Source organism: Canis aureus, chromosome 26 (genome assembly GCF_053574225.1).
Source record: "Canis aureus isolate CA01 chromosome 26, VMU_Caureus_v.1.0, whole genome shotgun sequence".
Lineage (NCBI taxonomy): Eukaryota > Metazoa > Chordata > Mammalia > Carnivora > Canidae > Canis > Canis aureus.
This window is the reverse complement of record NC_135636.1, coordinates 5,140,791-5,159,220: the sequence shown is the minus strand read 5'-3', so window position 1 is coordinate 5,159,220 and position 18,430 is coordinate 5,140,791. Positions and strand designations below refer to the sequence as shown.

Genomic DNA, 18,430 nt, shown 5'->3' with positions numbered 1-18,430 from the left:
CCCCTGCTCACGTTTGCTCTCTCTCAAATGATTACATAGAAAATCTTTTTAAACAAACAAATAAAAAGAAACAAAACCGCGTACGGACGTCATCAGCATGCCACCTTCACACACGTGACCCCTACCTGGGAAGGACTCGTGCAGGAAGTGGCGGGGAGCTTGGTTCCCCGGGGGGAAGCAGGGAGGTAGGTGGAGGAGCAGAGCTAGTGTTCGCGTTGGTCCGCCTGCACCTGCCCTCCCCGCACACCTGGCGTAGGTTAGTCCTGCCTCCTCTAGACACGCTCACCTGTGCCCCCCCCCCCCCCCCCCGTGTGGTCAATCTAAGCGGCGCTGCCTTGAGTTACGAGAAAGGATTTCTACGGGGTCGCTCCGGGACTCCTCGCTGCCGTCACAGCGAGACTGTCGGGCGATAGAGGGAGATACTCGCTGCTGTGCTGCAACCCGTGCGCCGGCTGTTTGCTCGTCAGCCCCTCCGCGTCCCCCCGACTTTGGTTCCGAAAAGCCCACAGGGCGTGGGAAGGGCCCTGCAGGAGGGGCGCCCGCGTGGTCACGCCCGCCGGAGGGCACGGCCGGAACATGGGTCTGGGCAAGTCCGCGTCTGCCCCGGGACCTGAGGCCTCTGCCTCCCCGGGTGGGCGAGGCCAAAGCGGCTGGGGCCGTACCGTCTGTTCGGGTCCCTTCCGTGGCATTGACCAGGAACAGGTCCCAGGAGTAAGACAGGCGGGGCCCCGCGGCACACGCGTCGCACTCGGCGCGCAGGGAAAGCTCTTCGTTCCAGTTGACAAGCACGTCCTTGAAGCTGCCCCGGGAGATGCGGACAAACCTGCACCGCGCAGACCCCGGGTGGGGCGTTAGGGGCAGCCGGGGGGCTTCGGCCTCGCTCTCCCGGGGGCGTGTGGCACCGGCAAGGCCGGCACGACGGAGCCTACGGGCTGACCGAGCCTGCACACACTCCCCCAGCACCGACCGCCTCGCGCCCCAGGCCGCGCACCCTGCCCGGGAGGCCGTGCGACCCCCCATGCTGCACGGAGCTCAGGCAGGGCCGGGCCGGCACCCTGACCCCCACCCTGGGCCGTGCACCCTGCCCGGGAGGCCGCGCGACCCCCCCCCCCCCCACGCTGCACAGAGCTCAGGCAGGGCCGGGCCGGCACCCTGACCCCCACCCAGGGCCGTGCACACTGCCAGGGAGGCCGCGCGTCCCCCCCCCCCCCACGCTGCACAGAGCTCAGGCAGGGCCGGGCCGGCACCCTGACCCCCACCCTGGGCCGTGCACCCTGCCCGGGAGGCCGCGCGTCCCCCCCCCACGCTGCACAGAGCTCAGGCAGGGCCAGGATGACACCCTGACCCCCCTCAGGCCACGCACCCCGCCCTCCCCACCCAGGGAGGCTGCCTTCCCCGACCCCTGCTCCCCTCACCTCGGACCCCCTCTGCCACCCGGAGCCTGACCTGGGTGCCCCCATTGCCAGGTGCATCCTTCATGCCCACGGCCCCGTCCACTCTCGGCCGCCTGCTGCCCCTACCCTACACGTGGTACCCCAGCTCCCTCAGGCCTGCGGGCCGAGCCTCCTCCCCTCCTCCAGGCCCTGCTGCCACCCAGGCTCACTCGCCGTCCTGCAGGACATGATGCAGTGCTCTGGCCCCCAGGCCCGCTCCAGTGGGGTGTTTGCTTGTGGACGCGGGGCCCTCAGCAGGTCAGGGTGGGGGAGGCCCCAGAGTGGGTGCGTGGTGCCGGCATCTCCCACGTGAAGGCGCCAGTCCGCGCGGGTCTCAGACTGCAGCCCGTAGGTGCAGCTCCCGGCGCAGGAGGGGTGGGGGCGTGGGGAGAGCACGGCGCACAGGCTCCCTGGGGCTCAGGCTGGCCCGTCCCTGTGTGTGCGTCCGCCCCTAAGTGCTCACACGTCTCCCGCAGGGGTGCAGTCGGGCCAGGAGGGGCCCACCCGGCCCAACCCGGGCCTCACAGCTGGCAGTGTCCACCTCCTCCCTCACAACACAGTCCAGGAGGGTTTCAGAGTCAGCGCTTTGTCTCAGGGCCCTCAGGTGGCTGCCTCGGCTCAGGTCCAGGTCCCGGGGTCCGGGGATCGAGTCCCGATGGGCTCCCTGCTCAGCGGGGCGACCACTGCTCCCTCCGCCCCTGCCCCTCCCCCCATGCGTTCTCTCTCTCTCTCTCTAATACAAAAATAAAATATTGACAATTAGTACATTTGGTATCTTGCAAGGAGCAGAATTACATAGTACTTTGTATTTTTTAGAACAAAAGTGTCTTATTTATTACATATGATCTTCCGATTTACGGCCCGAGGTTTGTGACCCTGTACGTCCCTTCACCTTCTGTCTCTAATTTTTTTTTTAAGTAGGTCCCATACCCAACGTGGGGCTTGAACTCAGGACGGTGAGATCAGGAGTCACAGCCTGTACCGACCGCGCCAGTGGGCGCCCTGATTCCCCCAGTTTGACTACACGTCAGGACTCCTGAGAAAGGCAGGTGGCCTGGCCTGTGTGGACCGTGGGCAGGTGCCCCATCTTGTCCACCTTATTTTTCATGGCCTCAGGCCTGAGCTCCTGGGGGGCATCTCCTTCAGAGCGGTCTGAGCTCGGTGCCACAGCTCACGTCCTCTCCCTAGCATCGATCCTGCCAGCACAGCTAATTTGCTTCCTCCTCCAGGAAGCCTCCCAGGACCCACCCAGTTCTGCACACTTTTAACCACGGGCTGTCTTCACGTCAAGGTGGTGACTGCCCAGGTCCCTCGCAGGTCCGTGTACGGAAGCGGCCTGCCCGTCTGGGCCCGTCCAGGTGACCTGCGTGCCCCCGGCCCGCTCCCTGATGACCCAGGCCCCCGGGGGTGACGGGAGCAGCTGCGGCTCATGCATCCGGGGTCTGGCCTCCTCGTTGCAGACCCAGCTGCCGATGGAGCGCTTCCCTACCCTTGCGCCCTGTGCTGCCTCGACGTCACACGTGGCCCAGCCCTGTGATGCCCGCAAGGCCCTGAGGCGAGGCCCCGGGTGCCTCAGCCCCGAGCCCCAGCACAGGCCTCTGCCTCGGGGCAGCTGCTGGGCTGGAGGGGCGCCTCCTCCTAGGAGCCCCCCACGTCAGCAGTAGCCTGTACGCGCGTCCCCAGGCCCCAGCCCTCGTCAGTCGGGCCCCTTGGCCCTCAGCACAGGGGTCCTGTGTGGCCCCAGGTCCCGGCGACCCCCCATCACCCCCGGGCCCAGCACACAGGGGGCACGGGGCACACAGTACCTGAGTGCCGTGTCGGGGCGCGGGGACAGGAACACCTGCGCCTCTGAAGAGTTCCGGCCGGCGCTGGACACGGTCAGCGTCACGAGAAACTGGTCGTAGCTGTTGCTGAGAGAGCTGGCAGGAAAAGAAAGGGAGGGGGCCCCGGCATGCAGGCTGTGCGGAGAGGAGGCGGTGAAGCAGGGCTCCCCGGGGGCACCGGCCGCGGTGCACGTCCAGTGGTACCTGTGGGAGAAGCTGCTGTGGGGCGACCGCGCCGGCTCACTAAACGGGCTTCCCTGGGCCCGGGAGCAGGCGGGGGTGGGGGAGGCCCTTGGGGGGAGCGCTCCTCCTCCTCCAGGCCTGGTGGGCATGGTCCCCGCACCCAGGGAGCAGACGCACGCTGGACTCCAGCTCGTGGGCACTACGCGGGGCTCACACGGGGGGGCACAGAGTGAACAAGAAGCACGTCTCCTGAGGCCGGGCGCCGGACGTACCCAGAACACAAGCGTGTGATTGGGGAGCCCAGTGGCCGCCTCTCGCCTCCACCAAAGCCCACACTTGGGACGCAGCAAACGTCCCCGCTCACGGGGTGAAGAGACAAAGTGACTCTTCTAGCTGTTCAGGAATAGTCGTGGACCCACGTTGTGCCAGCCACAGCCCTGCCCTCCTGGAGTGGATTGCAGCAGGGACAGAGCACTGACGGTGCCTGCAGTGAGTGAGTGAATATGGGATGTCACAGGCAGAAGGAGCTATGGACAAACCGCAGACTCAACACGGGACCGTCATCCCTGTGGATGAGGTCATTGGAAGCCTCCCTGGGCACACGATGTCTGACGGAGGAGATGGGTGGTGACAGTTCAGGGGCAAACTGAGGCAAGATGCAGAAGGCGACCCCACTGCCAAGGCACCAAGGGAGAAGCATAGCTGGGCGTCTGAGGGCAGGCGGGAACCGCAGGGCAGGGTGAGGACTCGGGGCGCAGGTGATGGTGGATGCTGAGGCACGGAGCCTCTGTGCTCTTGCTGAGAGCCACAGGGTTGGAGCAGAGCTTGACAAGACTCCGTCCACCTGCTCTGTGAGGCATGGTCTGATGATGGTCACAGGGAACATGGGGGCTGGGGAGGAGACCCCTGAAAGGAGCCCAAGATGCCACTCGGCCCGGATGGGGCCAGTGAGTTTTCCCAACAGACTGGCCAGGAAGCGGGAGAGAAAAAGAGAACTGCTTAAGGTTTTTGGCCTGAAAGACTGGAAGGATGCCTCCGTCGGCAGAGATGGAAAGGCCGCAGAGGGACCAGGCCAGGAGATGGCAGGACACCCAACCTGAAGGCCAAGAGCCGTCTGGACAAAGGATGCATGCTCCAGGTGACCGGCACATGGATGGTGTCCATGGAGGATGCGTGTTCTAGGTCATGGGCATTGGGTGGCATCCGTGGAGGATGCGTGTTCCAGGTCATGCAAACCCCTTCCGCCCTGTGAGGACCAGCTAGGAACCAGGTCCTCCCCAGACACCAAAGCAAGGAATACCAGAAGAGCCTACTTGCTGAGCACTGAATGCCCTATAAGATGGGGAAACCTAACGCCCAGGATGACGGCAGGGGAAGGGGGCTGTCTCAGGCAGGGACACCTGGTGCTCCTATAGCAGAACCCATCGAGAGCCCCCGAGCCCCTTCCGCCCTGTGAGGACCAGCTGGGAACCAGGTCCTCCCCAGACACCAAAGCGGCCGGCACGTCCATCTGGCCTTCCGGCCTCACGTCCACACAGAGAAGTGTCCACTGTTTACAAGCTCACAGGCTGTGGGGTTTGTTAGGCAGCCTGCACAGACGGAGACGATATTTAAGCTTCATTTTTCAAAATGTGCCATAAATGCCAACTTCCAATGCTGCTCCGGGTTTCCTCCTGCCCCTCCCCCACGCTCCCCACGCGAGGGTCCTGAGTGAGACGTTAGCTCAACAGATAAAGGCAGAGGTCCCAATAGGGTGCAGATGATGCCAGCGGGATTCTACAGCCACCCGTGCCGGCGTTCTGAGCCCTGGCTGGGAGGGGGCCACGGGCGAGCAGAAAGGCTGCCCCCACCTCGCCAGCGGTCCCACGGCCTTCCCGCGCTCACCTGAGGGTGGCCCCGGGGTTGTCTGGGTCGTAGGACTGGGAGCCACTGAGGATGACGGTGACTGAGGGGGCCCTGGAGATGAACAGTTGTGTGCCCTCGGAGATGACGCTGACGGGGGCCCTGGCCCGCACCTCCACCCCGACGCTGTAGTTGCTGTGCACGACGCTGCCATCCACCTGAACCTGCAACGTGACGACAAGGGGGCGTCACTCGGGGCCCGGGCAGCATGCTCGCTGGAGCCGGACCGCCCTCTACTGCTGGAAGGACATTGGGGTGCCCACCGGCTCTGAGTGGAATGTGAGACTCTTGAACTTGGGGCATGAGTTCACGCCCCACCTTGGGTGCAGAGATGACTTAGATAAATCAAGTTTTTAAAAAATAAGACAAAATTGGAAGGAAGCTGGTGAGTGTAAACGTGCCACCGGGTCCCGCAGCAGCTCCAGAGCGGCCCGGGTACCGGGAACCCAGCACGTCACCTGTGTCAGAGGAACAGCCAGCTGTGCCCCGAGTAGAGCCACGGTGGCCGGAGTGCAGGAAGGCAGGGGCGAGTGGGCACAGCTCCCGCCTCCGTGACTCAGCTCCCCATCATCTGCACACGGTCCTGAGCCGAGCCTGCCCTACGACGGGAAGCCTGTCCACGGTCTTGGCTGGCAGAGCTCGCTTGCCCTAAATTGCATTCCTAGGGTGGCTGCGTGAGCATTCAACTCCCGGTTTCCGCTCAGCTCACGATCTCAGGGTCATGAGATCCAGCCACGTTTGGGGCTCCACGCTCAGTGCAAAGTCCGCTGGAGATGCTTCCTACCTCTCCCACCCTCCCACCCTCTCATTCTCTCAAATAAATGTATAAGTAAATAAATAAAATCTTAAAAAATCAACCTACACTTGTGGCCTCCACGTGATGGTCTTGAAGCAACGTAAATGAACTTCAAGACACATACTTGGAACCTCGGGAATCCTGGAACGTTCGATAAACAGGACGTCCCAAAGGGCTCTTTGAGGACTTTGACGCAATTTGGAAACCAAAGCAAATGAGAGCATGACACTTGCTGCTCGTTTCGTGGGCTGCGCCTGGTCCTCAGTCTCCTTCAGAGGCGCTGCGGCTCCCTGCTGGTGGCTCCCCTAGGGCGACCTGGCGGCCGTCGAGCCCCCTGGGATCACACTCCCATGTCTGCCGGCTCAGCCAGGCCCGCCCAAGGAGTGTTGCGCTGTCCCAGGATGGGGACGTGCAGGTGCGGGAGCTGCCCATCAGCATGGTGGGATGGCGGGACCTCTGAGGGTGCGACCCCCGAGCCATGGGACGAGCAGCTCAGATTCGAACGAAAGCACCTCAAAGCACCTCATCGAGGCAGGACCTGGAGGGAGACGTGGCCGGAGCCTGCTCCCCGGCGACGAAGTGGCCCATGAGTAAGTATGCCAGGCAACGGGGGCCCTTGAGCGTGGTGGCTTCACCCCTCCCTTAAGCCGTCCCTCGTGGGCAGGAGTGGTGCCGTGACCCCACCGGCCGGAGCCTGGGGAAAGGACGTCTCGCAGCCCCGGACACACCAGCCCACGGCGCTTGGTCCCCTCAGCATTGCAGTGCCCGTCACCGCGCATCTTACACAGCTGTGCACTTGCTCAGAGCCACGGAGGGAGAGGGGACCTCGCGGGCACGCTGTCCTGTCCCCTCCTCTCTTTGCCAGGTCGTCATTGTGTCCTTACACAGTAGGAACCAGGTCCTGCACAATAACCCCCCACTAACCTCCAACAGTATGTGTGGTCTGCATAGTCTCGGGCCGGAGAACCACCATAGACACCTGGCCTCTCAGGAGCGGGACAGCCACCCAGTGTGGGATTATGCCTGCACCTCATTCCTGCCCCCCTAGGGACACCTGGAGTCAGGCTGGGAGGGCGGCCACTGCAGCCACAGGGTCTGCTCTGGGCCCCGGCAGCCCAGCTGCAATCTACCCTCCTCCCCCACTGCTCTGCCCTCCTGCTCAGGGACCCCAGCACAATCCCCTAGCCCCCCACATCCACCTGAACTCCCTCCACCATTTCCAACATGGCCCACTAAGCACTGAAGCCCGACCCCTTCATTTCTGCCTTCCCCTAGTCTTCAGAAGAAACCCACACTCTTGTGCTCAGACCCATATTCCGTTGCCCACCCTCTCAGAGCCCAAGAGCTTCCATGGGGCCATCCACAGCCTGGGCCACCCCGGGTCCTCTCCTGACCTGGCTCACAGCCCACCCCGGGCTCCCTGTCTCATGTTCTCCCTCCCCCAGGAGCTGTCGAGCTCCGGGGGGCTCAGGCTACATAGTCCTCCCTGCATCCTTATCTCCCTGGAGCAGAGCCAGGCGCAGACAGCCTCTTGTCACCAGGAAAACAGGGAGTGGCCTTGCTCTGCTCCACGCGCTCAGCCTCAGAACTTCCTTTGAATTTCCCAGGTCATTTTTTACAAGCAGTCAGCAGGGCAGGTGGCTAAGGCCAAGTCCACCTACGTCCACCCACGCTGCCACTGCAGAGCCCACGTGGCAGGGGGTTCCGGACGCCCCCTCCAGCCTCTGCTCCCTGCCTGCTTTGCCAGCCTGCACCCCGGGCACGAGCCCCAGTGTCTGCCGGCGAACAGACTCTGTTCCATGAAGCCGACTCTCCTAGAAGGGATCATGACACATTTTCACCATTTTTCCAGCCACAATACACCAAGTGCCAACAGCGGCCCTGTCACCAGGGTGCCCTCATGACCTCAGTTCTCCGACAACATCCCCTCCCTTTCCAGGCAGAAGCTCTGTGATGACACAGCTATTCCCCTGACATCCCGGGACTACCTCAGAGACACCATCAAAGCGGATGCACAGGAGGCTTTTGTTAGAAGAACAAGATTTTCACAATTACTTTGCCCGGGTTCAGACATGAAATTTGCTCTCTCAGGGGAACTGAAGCATTTCTCAGGAGCCCAGCCACACTTGTGTAAACCTCTTTGTCTTGGATAGAGCAGGCTGGGGAGACAGGGGCTGAGCTCTTGCTCTGAGGCTGGCGGGAAGCCTGTGAGCCGGTCACGCACCCTGGCGAGAGCGGTGTAGTTCCCAAGCTCCAGGAAGTAGCCGGGGACAGTGATGGTCTGCCTGCGTGTGCTGACACCAGGGGGCAGGGGCACTGGCCACCCCTCGGAGGTCCGGATGGTCCAGGTGTAGGAGAGGCCTTGGGAGATGTCACAGAGGATCGCAGACTCGAACGTGACGCCCAGAGTCACAGGCTGAGACCTCCACACCTGCGGGTTAAGGAGAAAGAGATCTCGAAACGTCCATTATGTCTAACGCCACAGAGAAGCACCAACGCTTACTCTCAGCAGGGTACGCAAATTATACACATTTGCACCATCACAGGTGGGATCCTTACAGTTGTAATATAAAGCACGGAAACAAATGTATGTCATTTCTACAGACAAAAGTTAACAAGTTGATATAAAAACAAGAAGAATAAGTGACTATTTATACTTAAATGATCATGAGAAAAAATCCTAAGCATAACGTTAATGGGAAAATACAAAAGGAGAGAGTTAAGAGATTTGATTCCGATAAAAAATAACTTGAACGTCAAAACTCATTTTAGGGGTGCCTGGGTGGCTCACGGGTTGAGGGCTGAGTGACTGAATCAAATTCTTGATTTTGGCTCAGACCATGAGACCGAGCCCCACATCAAGCCCCACTCAGCGGGGGAGTCTGCCGGAGAGTCTCCCCCTCTGCCCCTCCTCTGCTCGTGTTCTCGTCTCCCTCCCTAAAAAAATAAATCTTTTTTTTTTCTTTTTTAAAAAATCATTTTAAAAAGCAATCAACAGAGAAAAAAGAAAAGCATTTGCAAAATACATGACAGTTAATTTTGTTTAAAGTCAGTAGACATTTTCAACATCTCCAATAGAAAAATGGGCAAAGACATACGTGGGCAAATCACAAAATGAAATTTACACTTACATTTCATTGTAGGCTTTTGGCTATGAAATTACATAAATGTTGTATATATTCAAAAATCAAGTCAAAATGCAAAAACAAAGCAAAAAGAAACCAAAAATTTATTTGCTAACCGGGAACCCAAACGAAGGAATGCAACCATATTTCAAGGAAGCAAGAGAGAAAAGAGAAATGTTTCAAGTTACTTCAATGTACAGCGTCTTGAGGATATATTCTAAGGGCCAAAGAACGAACCACAGATAAATCTGAAAACTCACAAAGAGGTTTCACTTCTGATATTGTTACTTTGAAAACATTTCCCATATATATTAGGAAAAGTGCTAATAATTAATGATGTTGATGTTATAGACGCAGAGCTTTTAACAGGAGAGAATTCAAGCATAAAATGTCTCAAAAACATGTAAATTCTGCATACGTAATGTTTCTGGATGGGAAACAGCAGGTGAAATCATGGCCTACTTTATGCTGAATGTGTGACTCCCTGCCATGTGCTCTACGGAGCTGGCACACGATGACGCCCCAGGAACACCGAGCACCCCCTGCACCAGATTTCCACCCCCCGTCACCCTATGCGAAAGCCTGGGGCTCCGTCGAGAGATGTCACTTCCAGGCGAAGGCAGCTGCCCGTGGGCACGGCAGGAGCTTTCCAAGACCAGTCGGGGAGGCAGAAGGCCCGAGCCCAGAGCGAACCCGACGGGCCCCAGACAGGCCACCCCGAGCCTTTCACAGACCATGTCTGCAATGACGGAAGAGCTAACATGACGTCGATCACGCGGAGAATCAGCGGCCCCTGCCCCCGTCCTCCCACGAAGCCCCCACAGCTCAGCTGTCACCATCAGAAGAGGCCGGTGCTCACCCTCCCTCTCCGAAGGCTGAGAATTAAGGGAAAGATTCCAGCGCTATTTTCTCGCTTTTTTGAACTAACAATATTTTAGGGAAATTACAGATCTAGCTGATGAAGAAAAGCTTTTTTTTCCCCTATTCTCTCTCTATTTTTTTTAAATAAGAAATCTTTGTGCATCCCACATCAAACAATTGCATTAAGAAATTCTGGAGACAGAGCAGTGGGATAATGAGCTAGGGTTAGGTTACCTTTAGAGATCACTGCCGGAGCACCTGGGGGCTCAACAGTTGAGCATCTGCCTTCCACTCAGCTCAGGGCATGACCCCGGGGTCCTGAGATCGAGTCTCGCATCGGGCTCCCCGCAGGGAGCCTGCTTCTCCCCTGCCTGTGTCTCTGCCTCTTTTTTTTCTCCAGGAACAGGATGGAGGGTGGAGGATGGAGGAGGACTGAGGGCTGCGGGATGGAGGGAGGAGGACTGAGGGCCCAGGGATGAGGGCTGAGGGCGGAGGAGGGCTGAGGGCTGAGGGGTCAGGGTGGAAGGTGGAGGGTGGAGGATGGAGGAGGGAGGAGGGAGGAGGTGCGGAAGGGATGAGTGTGGAGGGTGGAGGGTAGAGGGTGGAGGATGGAGGATGGAGGATGACCGAGGGCCCAGGGGTAAGGGATGAAGGTGGAGGTGGGATGAGGTTGGAGGGGGGGATGAGGAATGACCATGGAGGATGAAGGAGGGCTGAGGGATGAAGGGTGAGGGTGGAAGGTGGAGGGTGGAGGATGGAGGAGGACTGAGGGCTGCGGGATGGAGGGAGGAGGACTGAGGGCCCAGGGATGAGAGAGGAGGGTGCAGGAGGGATGAGGAACGAGGGTGGAGGGTGGAGGATGGAAGAGGGCTGAGGCCCAGGGGTGAGGGATAAGGGTGGAGGAGGGATGAGGACCAAGGGATGAAGACTTTGCCCCACTGGCAGGACCCCCCTCGGGGTAGACAGTGAGCACACAAGCTCCCCTGCAGGACTTGTTAATGAAAAACTCCCACAAAAGTGGAGAAAAGGGTAAACTTCTAGGAGGAGTTGGGAAGTGGGATTTTAAGAAATACGCGATTCCTTCTAGGTGGGAATCGACCTTTGGCCTTCCTGCCGTGTGAGACACAGGAGCGCGCTCTTGCTGCATTTTAGGTGATTCTCTCTTTTCCTTTATCCTTTTAGAAAATGTGTCCAAGAAAAACAAAATAAAGAAAAAAATGGACTCATCGGTGTTGTTTCCTTTGCTTCAAATGTGAAAAACCCCTAAGTACCTCTTTTTAGACCAGAACCCGGGTCGTACAGCCAGTACCGTGTGGACCTGGGGCTGCGGATGCCTCCCTGGACCAGGCTCATGGAGGAGAAGCCCCGAGCCCTGGGTGCACCCACGGTCAGGATTTAGGCCCAGACCCCTGTCGCCCTGGCTCTGGCCGCTTCCAGTCTCCACACTGGGGTCCCCCGGAACGCTTTGTCCCTCTCCCCGACTCAGCCCACCGCCCATGCAGAATGCCGACCACGTGGGTGCGTGCTGGCCTAGCGGCGCCTGCGTCTCGCCCATGGGTGGCCGTCACGTCCCGCAGGACCCACGTGCCAGGACCACCAGGGCCTTGCCCTAGGGACGCTCTGTGTGTTCCCCCGGTCTCCACGCCCGACCCCACACCCCGGTCAGAGGCCCAGCAGGTGTCTCTGGGGCCGGAGAGCCACAGAACTCACGGGCGAATGCAGCAGCGCCTCGGGCCGTGGGTTGCCTGTGTCACTGGGCACTTCGGCCCCAGGGAGGGAAATCCGCTCCAACCCGGAGGCTCGAAGGAACAGAAGAAGCAGAAAGCTGCCCGGTGCTTCCTAAGCCCTGGTAAGCGCTTGGGAAGGAGCGACCGTGTCCCTGGGTGTTGACATCACGTGAATCCAAACATCCCTTTCTCCTGAAAATGCTCACATCTTCTCGCAGCCATGCCTTAGTGATTGATTGATTTGGGAGACAGAGTCCCCACTGCCCAGGGAGCCCCACGTGGAGCTCAAACCCAGGACCCTGAGAAGGCAGGCTCAACTGACTGAGCCCCACAGACACCCCTGCACAAGCAACCTCTCCAAGCCCCTGAGAGCAGGCACACGGGGGCCAGGATGGGCCCTCCCTCGGCCGAGGCACCAGGCCCCAGAAGCCCCGAGACGCGCCCTCCACGTCCGCTGCAGCAGCTCCAGGTGCCAGAGCTCCTCTCCGCCCCCGGTTCCCCATGCCGCGATGACCACCAGGCCTGGCCCTACCTGCACCTTCCCCGGCCCCATGTTCTTCACGGGGGGCGGCTGGCACGGCTCCCGCACGACAAACAGCTGCTTTGCCAGGGAGACAGCACTGACGTCGTTGAAGGCTCGGACCTGGACGGTGAACTGTCCTTCCCTGGAAGGGCCGCAGCCATGGGAGTGAACACATGCGGCCTGGCAGACGTCTGCCACTCCCTCTTCCTCCAGAACACCCTCCACCCGCGTGAGGACAGGACTCGACGGACTGACAGCGCATCCGTGAGGACAAATGTCCACGTGGGCCACCTGCCGTGCAGGGCGGGGGGAGCCAGGTGCCCGGCTCCCAGACCGACGTCACCCGCTGACGGAGAAGTAGCCGTTCGCGTGGAGACCCCCGGCAGCCACGGCCTGGCCCCTCTACGTGCCATGGGCTGACCTCCATGCGATGGGCACCGCGGGCCCCCGACCGGGATGTCTGGGCACGGTATTCCTACCCAGCTCCCCGACCCACAGGGCCGGAGCCCCCTGCCTTCGCGGTGTCAGTATGGAACACATACTGCTCGGGGTCCTGCTCGGGGTGCCGGGGGTCGGGGAGCCTGGGGAGCTAGACAACAGGTAGGGCGCGGGGCAGAAGCACACTGCCAGGAGCCTGGGCCGGGTGCCCATCGGGTGGGCCCACCTGGGCACTGTTGCCCACTCCTTTGCTATGTGAACACCCACCTCCAGAGGAGAAGGCACCGGTACATCGAGAGCTAGCGACGCGGCCCTTCGGGTATGTCCTTGCGCACGGCAAGGCCAGGGGCTCTTGAGGAAGTCCTGCCCGGAGGAAGGACTGCCACCTGTCCCTGCTGCTGCTGGTGCCCCAGCGTCGTGCCAGCCGAGGCTCAGCTCCACCCGGAGGCCTCCCTGGCCTCAGCACCTGGGCACCCGTGCCAGGGCGAGCCCTGCAGCGCACACCCCTGGCCTCCCTTGGGCACGCCTGCCTCCCCCCAGCGGTCCCGCTATGCCGGGGCGTCCATAATGCTCCAGTCCTTCTCCAAACAGGAGGCGCTCACTCATGCTGGACACTCTCGGGAGGATGGTGAGCCCCTGGTGGTCCTACCTCTTGTCTCCCCGCCCTACCCGTGCATCTGGCACTGAGGGGGTCAGTTTTCCTTCCTGCCATGCCCGGGCCCCAGGCCGGGAGCTCCTGGAGAGCAGGGGGTTCATCTGAGTCTTCCCAGTATCCATCAACTGCATGTGCTGCTAGGTGAGCTGTGCAGAGCTGGGGCTCACGTCTCCAGCACCACCCGCAGGGCTGCACCTGCACCTGCGCCTGCACCTGCGCCTGCACCTGCGCCTGCACAGCTCACCTTTGGTAGGTGTGATGGGCAGAGCTGCCCCCCGGGCCCACGGTGCCGTCCCCAAAGTCCCACAGGAAAGCCACGTTGGTGCCAAAGTTGAGTCTGCACGTGAAGGTGACGCTGGCATTCAGCAGAGCTGAGAGGGGAGACACCAGCCGGTTGGCGACGATTCTCCTCTGCGTCCTGATGCGGCGGGGCTCCGAGGCCACCCTGCCCAGCCTGCTGGCCGCCTGCACCGTCACGCTGTACCTGCAGTGAGAACCATGGACAGGGCCGGGGGGTGACAAGAGCGGGTCAGAGAGGTCAGAGGTAGGGAGCGGCCCTCTCACCCCAGAGAAGGGCAGGGGGTGCCTTTCATCCACAGAAAAGGGCCTCCCCGACCCCGTGGTTCCCGCTTACCGGGACAGGTGGCAGGGACGCTGGGCCCACCCCTGTCATCGTGTCAGTCACTGGCAGAGCAGCAGGGTCAGCACTGTGACCCCTGCTTGGATGGGGATAGATTTAGGTGGAGGGGGTTGGATCTGAACCCAGGACCGCTTGGTTCCAAAGCCCCAGGCCCGCCCCTAGTTCAGGCAGAGGGACCTCCTCGTCCTATAACATTGAATGTGAGTCCCCCCCACTCGCCAAAGCGCTCCAGAGATCATCCTAGGGCAGCTGGGGGACCAACACATGACTAGGCCGCCAGCCCGTCACCACCCTCGTTCACTCACCACTGGGGGATGCTGAGTCTTCTCTTAATGCTCCTGGATGTTGTCCTCAGGGCTGGACCTTCTCCAAAGGACCACACGAACTCCAAGGGGGCCGTTTCCTCCGTGACAGCCAGGAAAGTGATGTCGATGTCAGTGGCAAACATGGTTCCGTTTGTGTAGACAGAGACGGCTGTGAGAGCAGGGGAGGCACAGAGCTTTGGCGCGGAGGGCGGGGGCCGTCCAGGGACGCAGCATCCTCACCTCCCGTGCCCTGGGGCCGGGAGCGGGATCCCCAGCCTGCCCACCCGCACGTACGGCTGCGATGACAGCCCAGCTGGGTGGTTCTGGCTGCAGACCAAAGGCCACCAAAGCCACAGCTCATCAAGTGACAGGGCCAATGCACAAGCATCCCCGTGACTTCTCCTTGAAAGGCCATGGGACAGGCCCGGGGGCTTGCAGAGGGGTCCTGCTCCTGGACCCACCCCATGCCTTCAGGTCGGAGGCGCCACGCGTGTGGCTTCTAGAAAGCCCTAGAACGACCTGCAGGTGAACACAGGGCTGCTTCAAGGGCAAATATGAATCTCAGCAGAGCGAGTCACAGATTCCGGGGCGTGCCGGGGCCCCCGTGACCTCGACGGACCCAGCAGTGCAGGGTCAGAGTGGAGACGTACGCTGCATCCGATACTGGACAGTCACGCTGGGCCAAGCCTGGCCACCGGCCACACAGCTCTGACATGTGAAGGACACGTTACACGGGGGACCGGCTGCAAAGTGATGTGTGACAACGGTGCCTGAACAGAAGACAGAACGAAACCTGTGCAAGGGCCCTGCAGTCGCTCCTTCGTCTCTCGCGGCAGGTGACCAGTGTCTCCCATCCGTTGCGTTCCCTCTCTGAACCCCAAGGTCCTGCTGGGTCCCCGAGGGCTGTCGTGCAGGGAAGACTCCCAACAGCTCACCCATCTTTATGGGGAAAGGAGGCGGATCTCCTCTTTTTTTTTTTTTTTCCCAAGTACTGCTGTTCTGTGCACTTTCTCCATTTATAGCGAGAAAATGCTCATTTATAACAGTGATAAGAGTCAGTGGGTGTTTCGTTCATTGGTGCTTTGGAATTTCTGCAAAATAAGTATCCCATGACTCAGTGATGTCCTCCCACTAAGAGAACCTGAAGCTTCATCGTGGCTGCGACGCGGCAGTGACCGCGGGCGGAAGCTTGTGTTTGATTTGCACGGGACTCCCCGCTTTCCTGCCTGTGCCCGAGCTTCCGCCTCCCACTCCTGGCACAGAACCCAAGGGCAGCGGCTAAAATACCCTCCCAGCCGTGCTTTCTGACTTCTCGGACAGGAGGCTCCGGGAGACCGACTGCCTGCGAAGTGTGCGTCAGTGCGTGGAACGAGCTGCGTGGAGCCTCCGGACACGGCCCCCAGCGCCTTCCCCTCTCCCAGTCCTGGGAAGTGAAGCCCGTAACCCTGTCCCTCAGACCAAGCACTCGGGTGCTCCTTCCTTCCACCGCTGCGGATATCCAGCTGGGGTTCTCCGTCAGCCCCGCCGGCCCCCGAGGCGGGTTCCTCTCTATGATGCTGAGCACAAGGGGGGCCCCTCATGGTTGCTGTGGGGCCTGATGCAGTGATACGTGAGCGGAGCCCCCAGCGCCCCGTGAGTGCTCCTCCATCCCCGGTGCCCGCCAGCCGAGCTGCGCTCTGTGCTTGGTCTGGACTCAGTCCCCAGGGTCCCCCTTAGAGCTTCCTCATCCTGCAGCCACACCCCCCGAATCCCCCGGGCCCTGGCCACGCCCAGGAGAGGCCACCCCAGCTCCTGCTCTTCAGATGCACACCCGAGGCCCTTGCTAGGCGGCCAATCCCAGGACCAGGATGTCACACGACTTCACCCTCACATGCCCCTCAGGGCACAGGACCAGGCAATGATCGTGTCCCGGATGAGGCAGGTAGGCGAGCGCGCATCTGAGCTGAGAATCGCTACGGCCTGGACGCTCACCGCCAGCAGGCCGGTGTGGGCCCTCAGACTCCGGATGGGTCGCTTACTTTTCTGATCCGCGTGGGAGCCAGCAAAGACCAGAAGCTCATCCCTGCGGATGCTGCTAGAATTCATGAACACTGACATGGTTGCGGGGCCCATCTCCACGTAATAAGGCCCGAGCTCCCTTCCGGGTCCACAAAGGTCGTTGTAAATAAGTGCCTTGAGCACATAGACTCCTTCTGGAAAAGGAAGCAAGAATGGCCAGGTGGTGAGCCGTTACCAGCGGGAGGACGATGATGGGTGAGGCTGCTGGGAACTGACACGGCGGAGGTGGCCCTGTCTCGCGGGGGGCCACTCTGTGGGCCGGGGCCAGGCACATGACGCTGGCAGGGTGCAGCATCTCTGTGATGCTCCACGGTCCCGAGCATCTGATAATTCTTGTTCACAAAGGGCGCCGCGTTCTGACATTGCCCTGGGCCCGAGGGGATGCAGTCGTGCACACTCACGAGGCTGGAACACACCCTGGCCGTGCCGCAGCGAGGCGGACTGCCGTGGCTGTGACCATCACAACACGCATGCGACACGCGCACACAACGCCCTTCTATGACGTGGGGGGTGCCACGAGGGGTGGGGTGAGCCGGCTGGCAGGAGCGAGGGAGACCCCAGCTCGCGAAACACACCACGCTTAGGACGGGAAGTTCAGTACCAAGTCATAACCCACGAAGGACACCACCCACGGGAAAAGATCTCTGGGATTTCATGTGAAAGAATCAGGAGCTTCCATGACACAAGACCACAGGGCAGAAATGCAAGAAAGGAGGACGACATTGCAAAGAGAATCACAGGAAGCAGAAGCGACAGAGCAGGACAGGAGGCGTTTGGAGCCGAAGCGAGGGGCGTGAGCAGATGAAATGAGCGGACTCGAGACACAAAGGCCCCCAGCGCGTGCGTGGCCTGTCTCCCAGAGAGAGAGTGGAAATGCCAGCAAGGACGCGTATTTCAAGACATAATTAAAAAAAAACAAATCTTTGCTGAAATGAAGGAAGACGAACCGTGTCTCCCTACTGGAAAGGCGCACCGCGGGCCGGAGAGAGTGGACTCGGGGCCACCAGCACTGAGGCTCAGGCCAGGAAAGCTACGGGATCCCAAGTATAATCACTTTGAGCCACACAAAAGCATCAAGTCAGCTCTAAGGAGGAAAAGGGAAGCGACCGCAGGGCCCCCCAGCAGGGACGTGTGGAGGATCGCGCGGACGGCTCCCGAAGCACGGAGGACTCCGCCGTGCACCTGCACTCGGTCCACACGTCACAGGTGGGTGAGAGCCGTGCAAGGTGCACCAGGGCCGCACTAGAGCGGAGCAGCTCCGCTCCTCGAGACGGGAACACGCGACCACGGCCAGAAGCTGTCGTTGAAGGACAGCACCTCTGAGAACCGTGAGAAGTGACGATCTTATTCCCTGCATCTTCCTGATGCATTTGTTACAAAAGACCATCTGGTAACGACTGCCCCAAACACAGGAAGGCTCTTGGCACTCACCCCACACGCTAGCGGGTGGCCTGACTAGTCACGGCACGGACACGCGTCACCCAGGGAAACAGGGACTGGGAGCAGCACACGGCGGGATGCTCAGGTTACGCATCCGGGGAGCGCCTGTGGGAAGCACAGGCACGAGGACGCGGACGGCCAGGATCAGCCCCGACAACAGCGCGGGGAGCAGGGAGCAGGGAGCCTGACAAGGGACTTGATCCCGGGACCCCAGGACCCTGACCTGAGCTGAAGGCAGATGCTTCACTCACTGAGCCCCCAGGTGCCCCAAACACCGGTTCTTTAACTAAACCAATGAAAAAAGTGGAGAAAGCACATCATTAGTCAGCTCTAAGCCCAATGTGGGGCTTGACTCAGGACCCCATGGTCAAGAACCACGTGCTCCACTGAATAAACCAGCGAGGTGCCCCATGTCTCCGGATATTAAAAAAAAAAAAAAAATCCTGGGACACGTGGAGTGTGAGTGCCTGGCTCTTGATGTCAGCTCCGGTCGTGGCCTCAGGGTCCTGGAGTCGAGCCTG

General features: G+C 60.6%; 1 protein-coding gene across 1 annotated transcript in view; it reads right to left on the bottom strand.

Moving 5' to 3' along the window:
* LOC144298899 (polycystin-1-like protein 1) overlaps positions 1-18,430 on the bottom strand; it is a 77,751-nt gene that overhangs the window by 54,919 nt on the left and 4,402 nt on the right. Inside the window, exons 6-14 of the mRNA XM_077874097.1 lie at positions 16,430-16,603; positions 15,062-15,181; positions 14,412-14,580; positions 13,711-13,950; positions 12,383-12,515; positions 8,362-8,568; positions 5,324-5,505; positions 3,239-3,460; positions 663-823 (exon numbers count right to left, since the gene is read on the bottom strand). Of these exons, the coding sequence (XP_077730223.1) occupies positions 663-823; positions 3,239-3,460; positions 5,324-5,505; positions 8,362-8,568; positions 12,383-12,515; positions 13,711-13,950; positions 14,412-14,580; positions 15,062-15,181; positions 16,430-16,603 (1,608 nt within the window). The remainder of the gene's footprint in view (positions 1-662; positions 824-3,238; positions 3,461-5,323; positions 5,506-8,361; positions 8,569-12,382; positions 12,516-13,710; positions 13,951-14,411; positions 14,581-15,061; positions 15,182-16,429; positions 16,604-18,430) is intronic.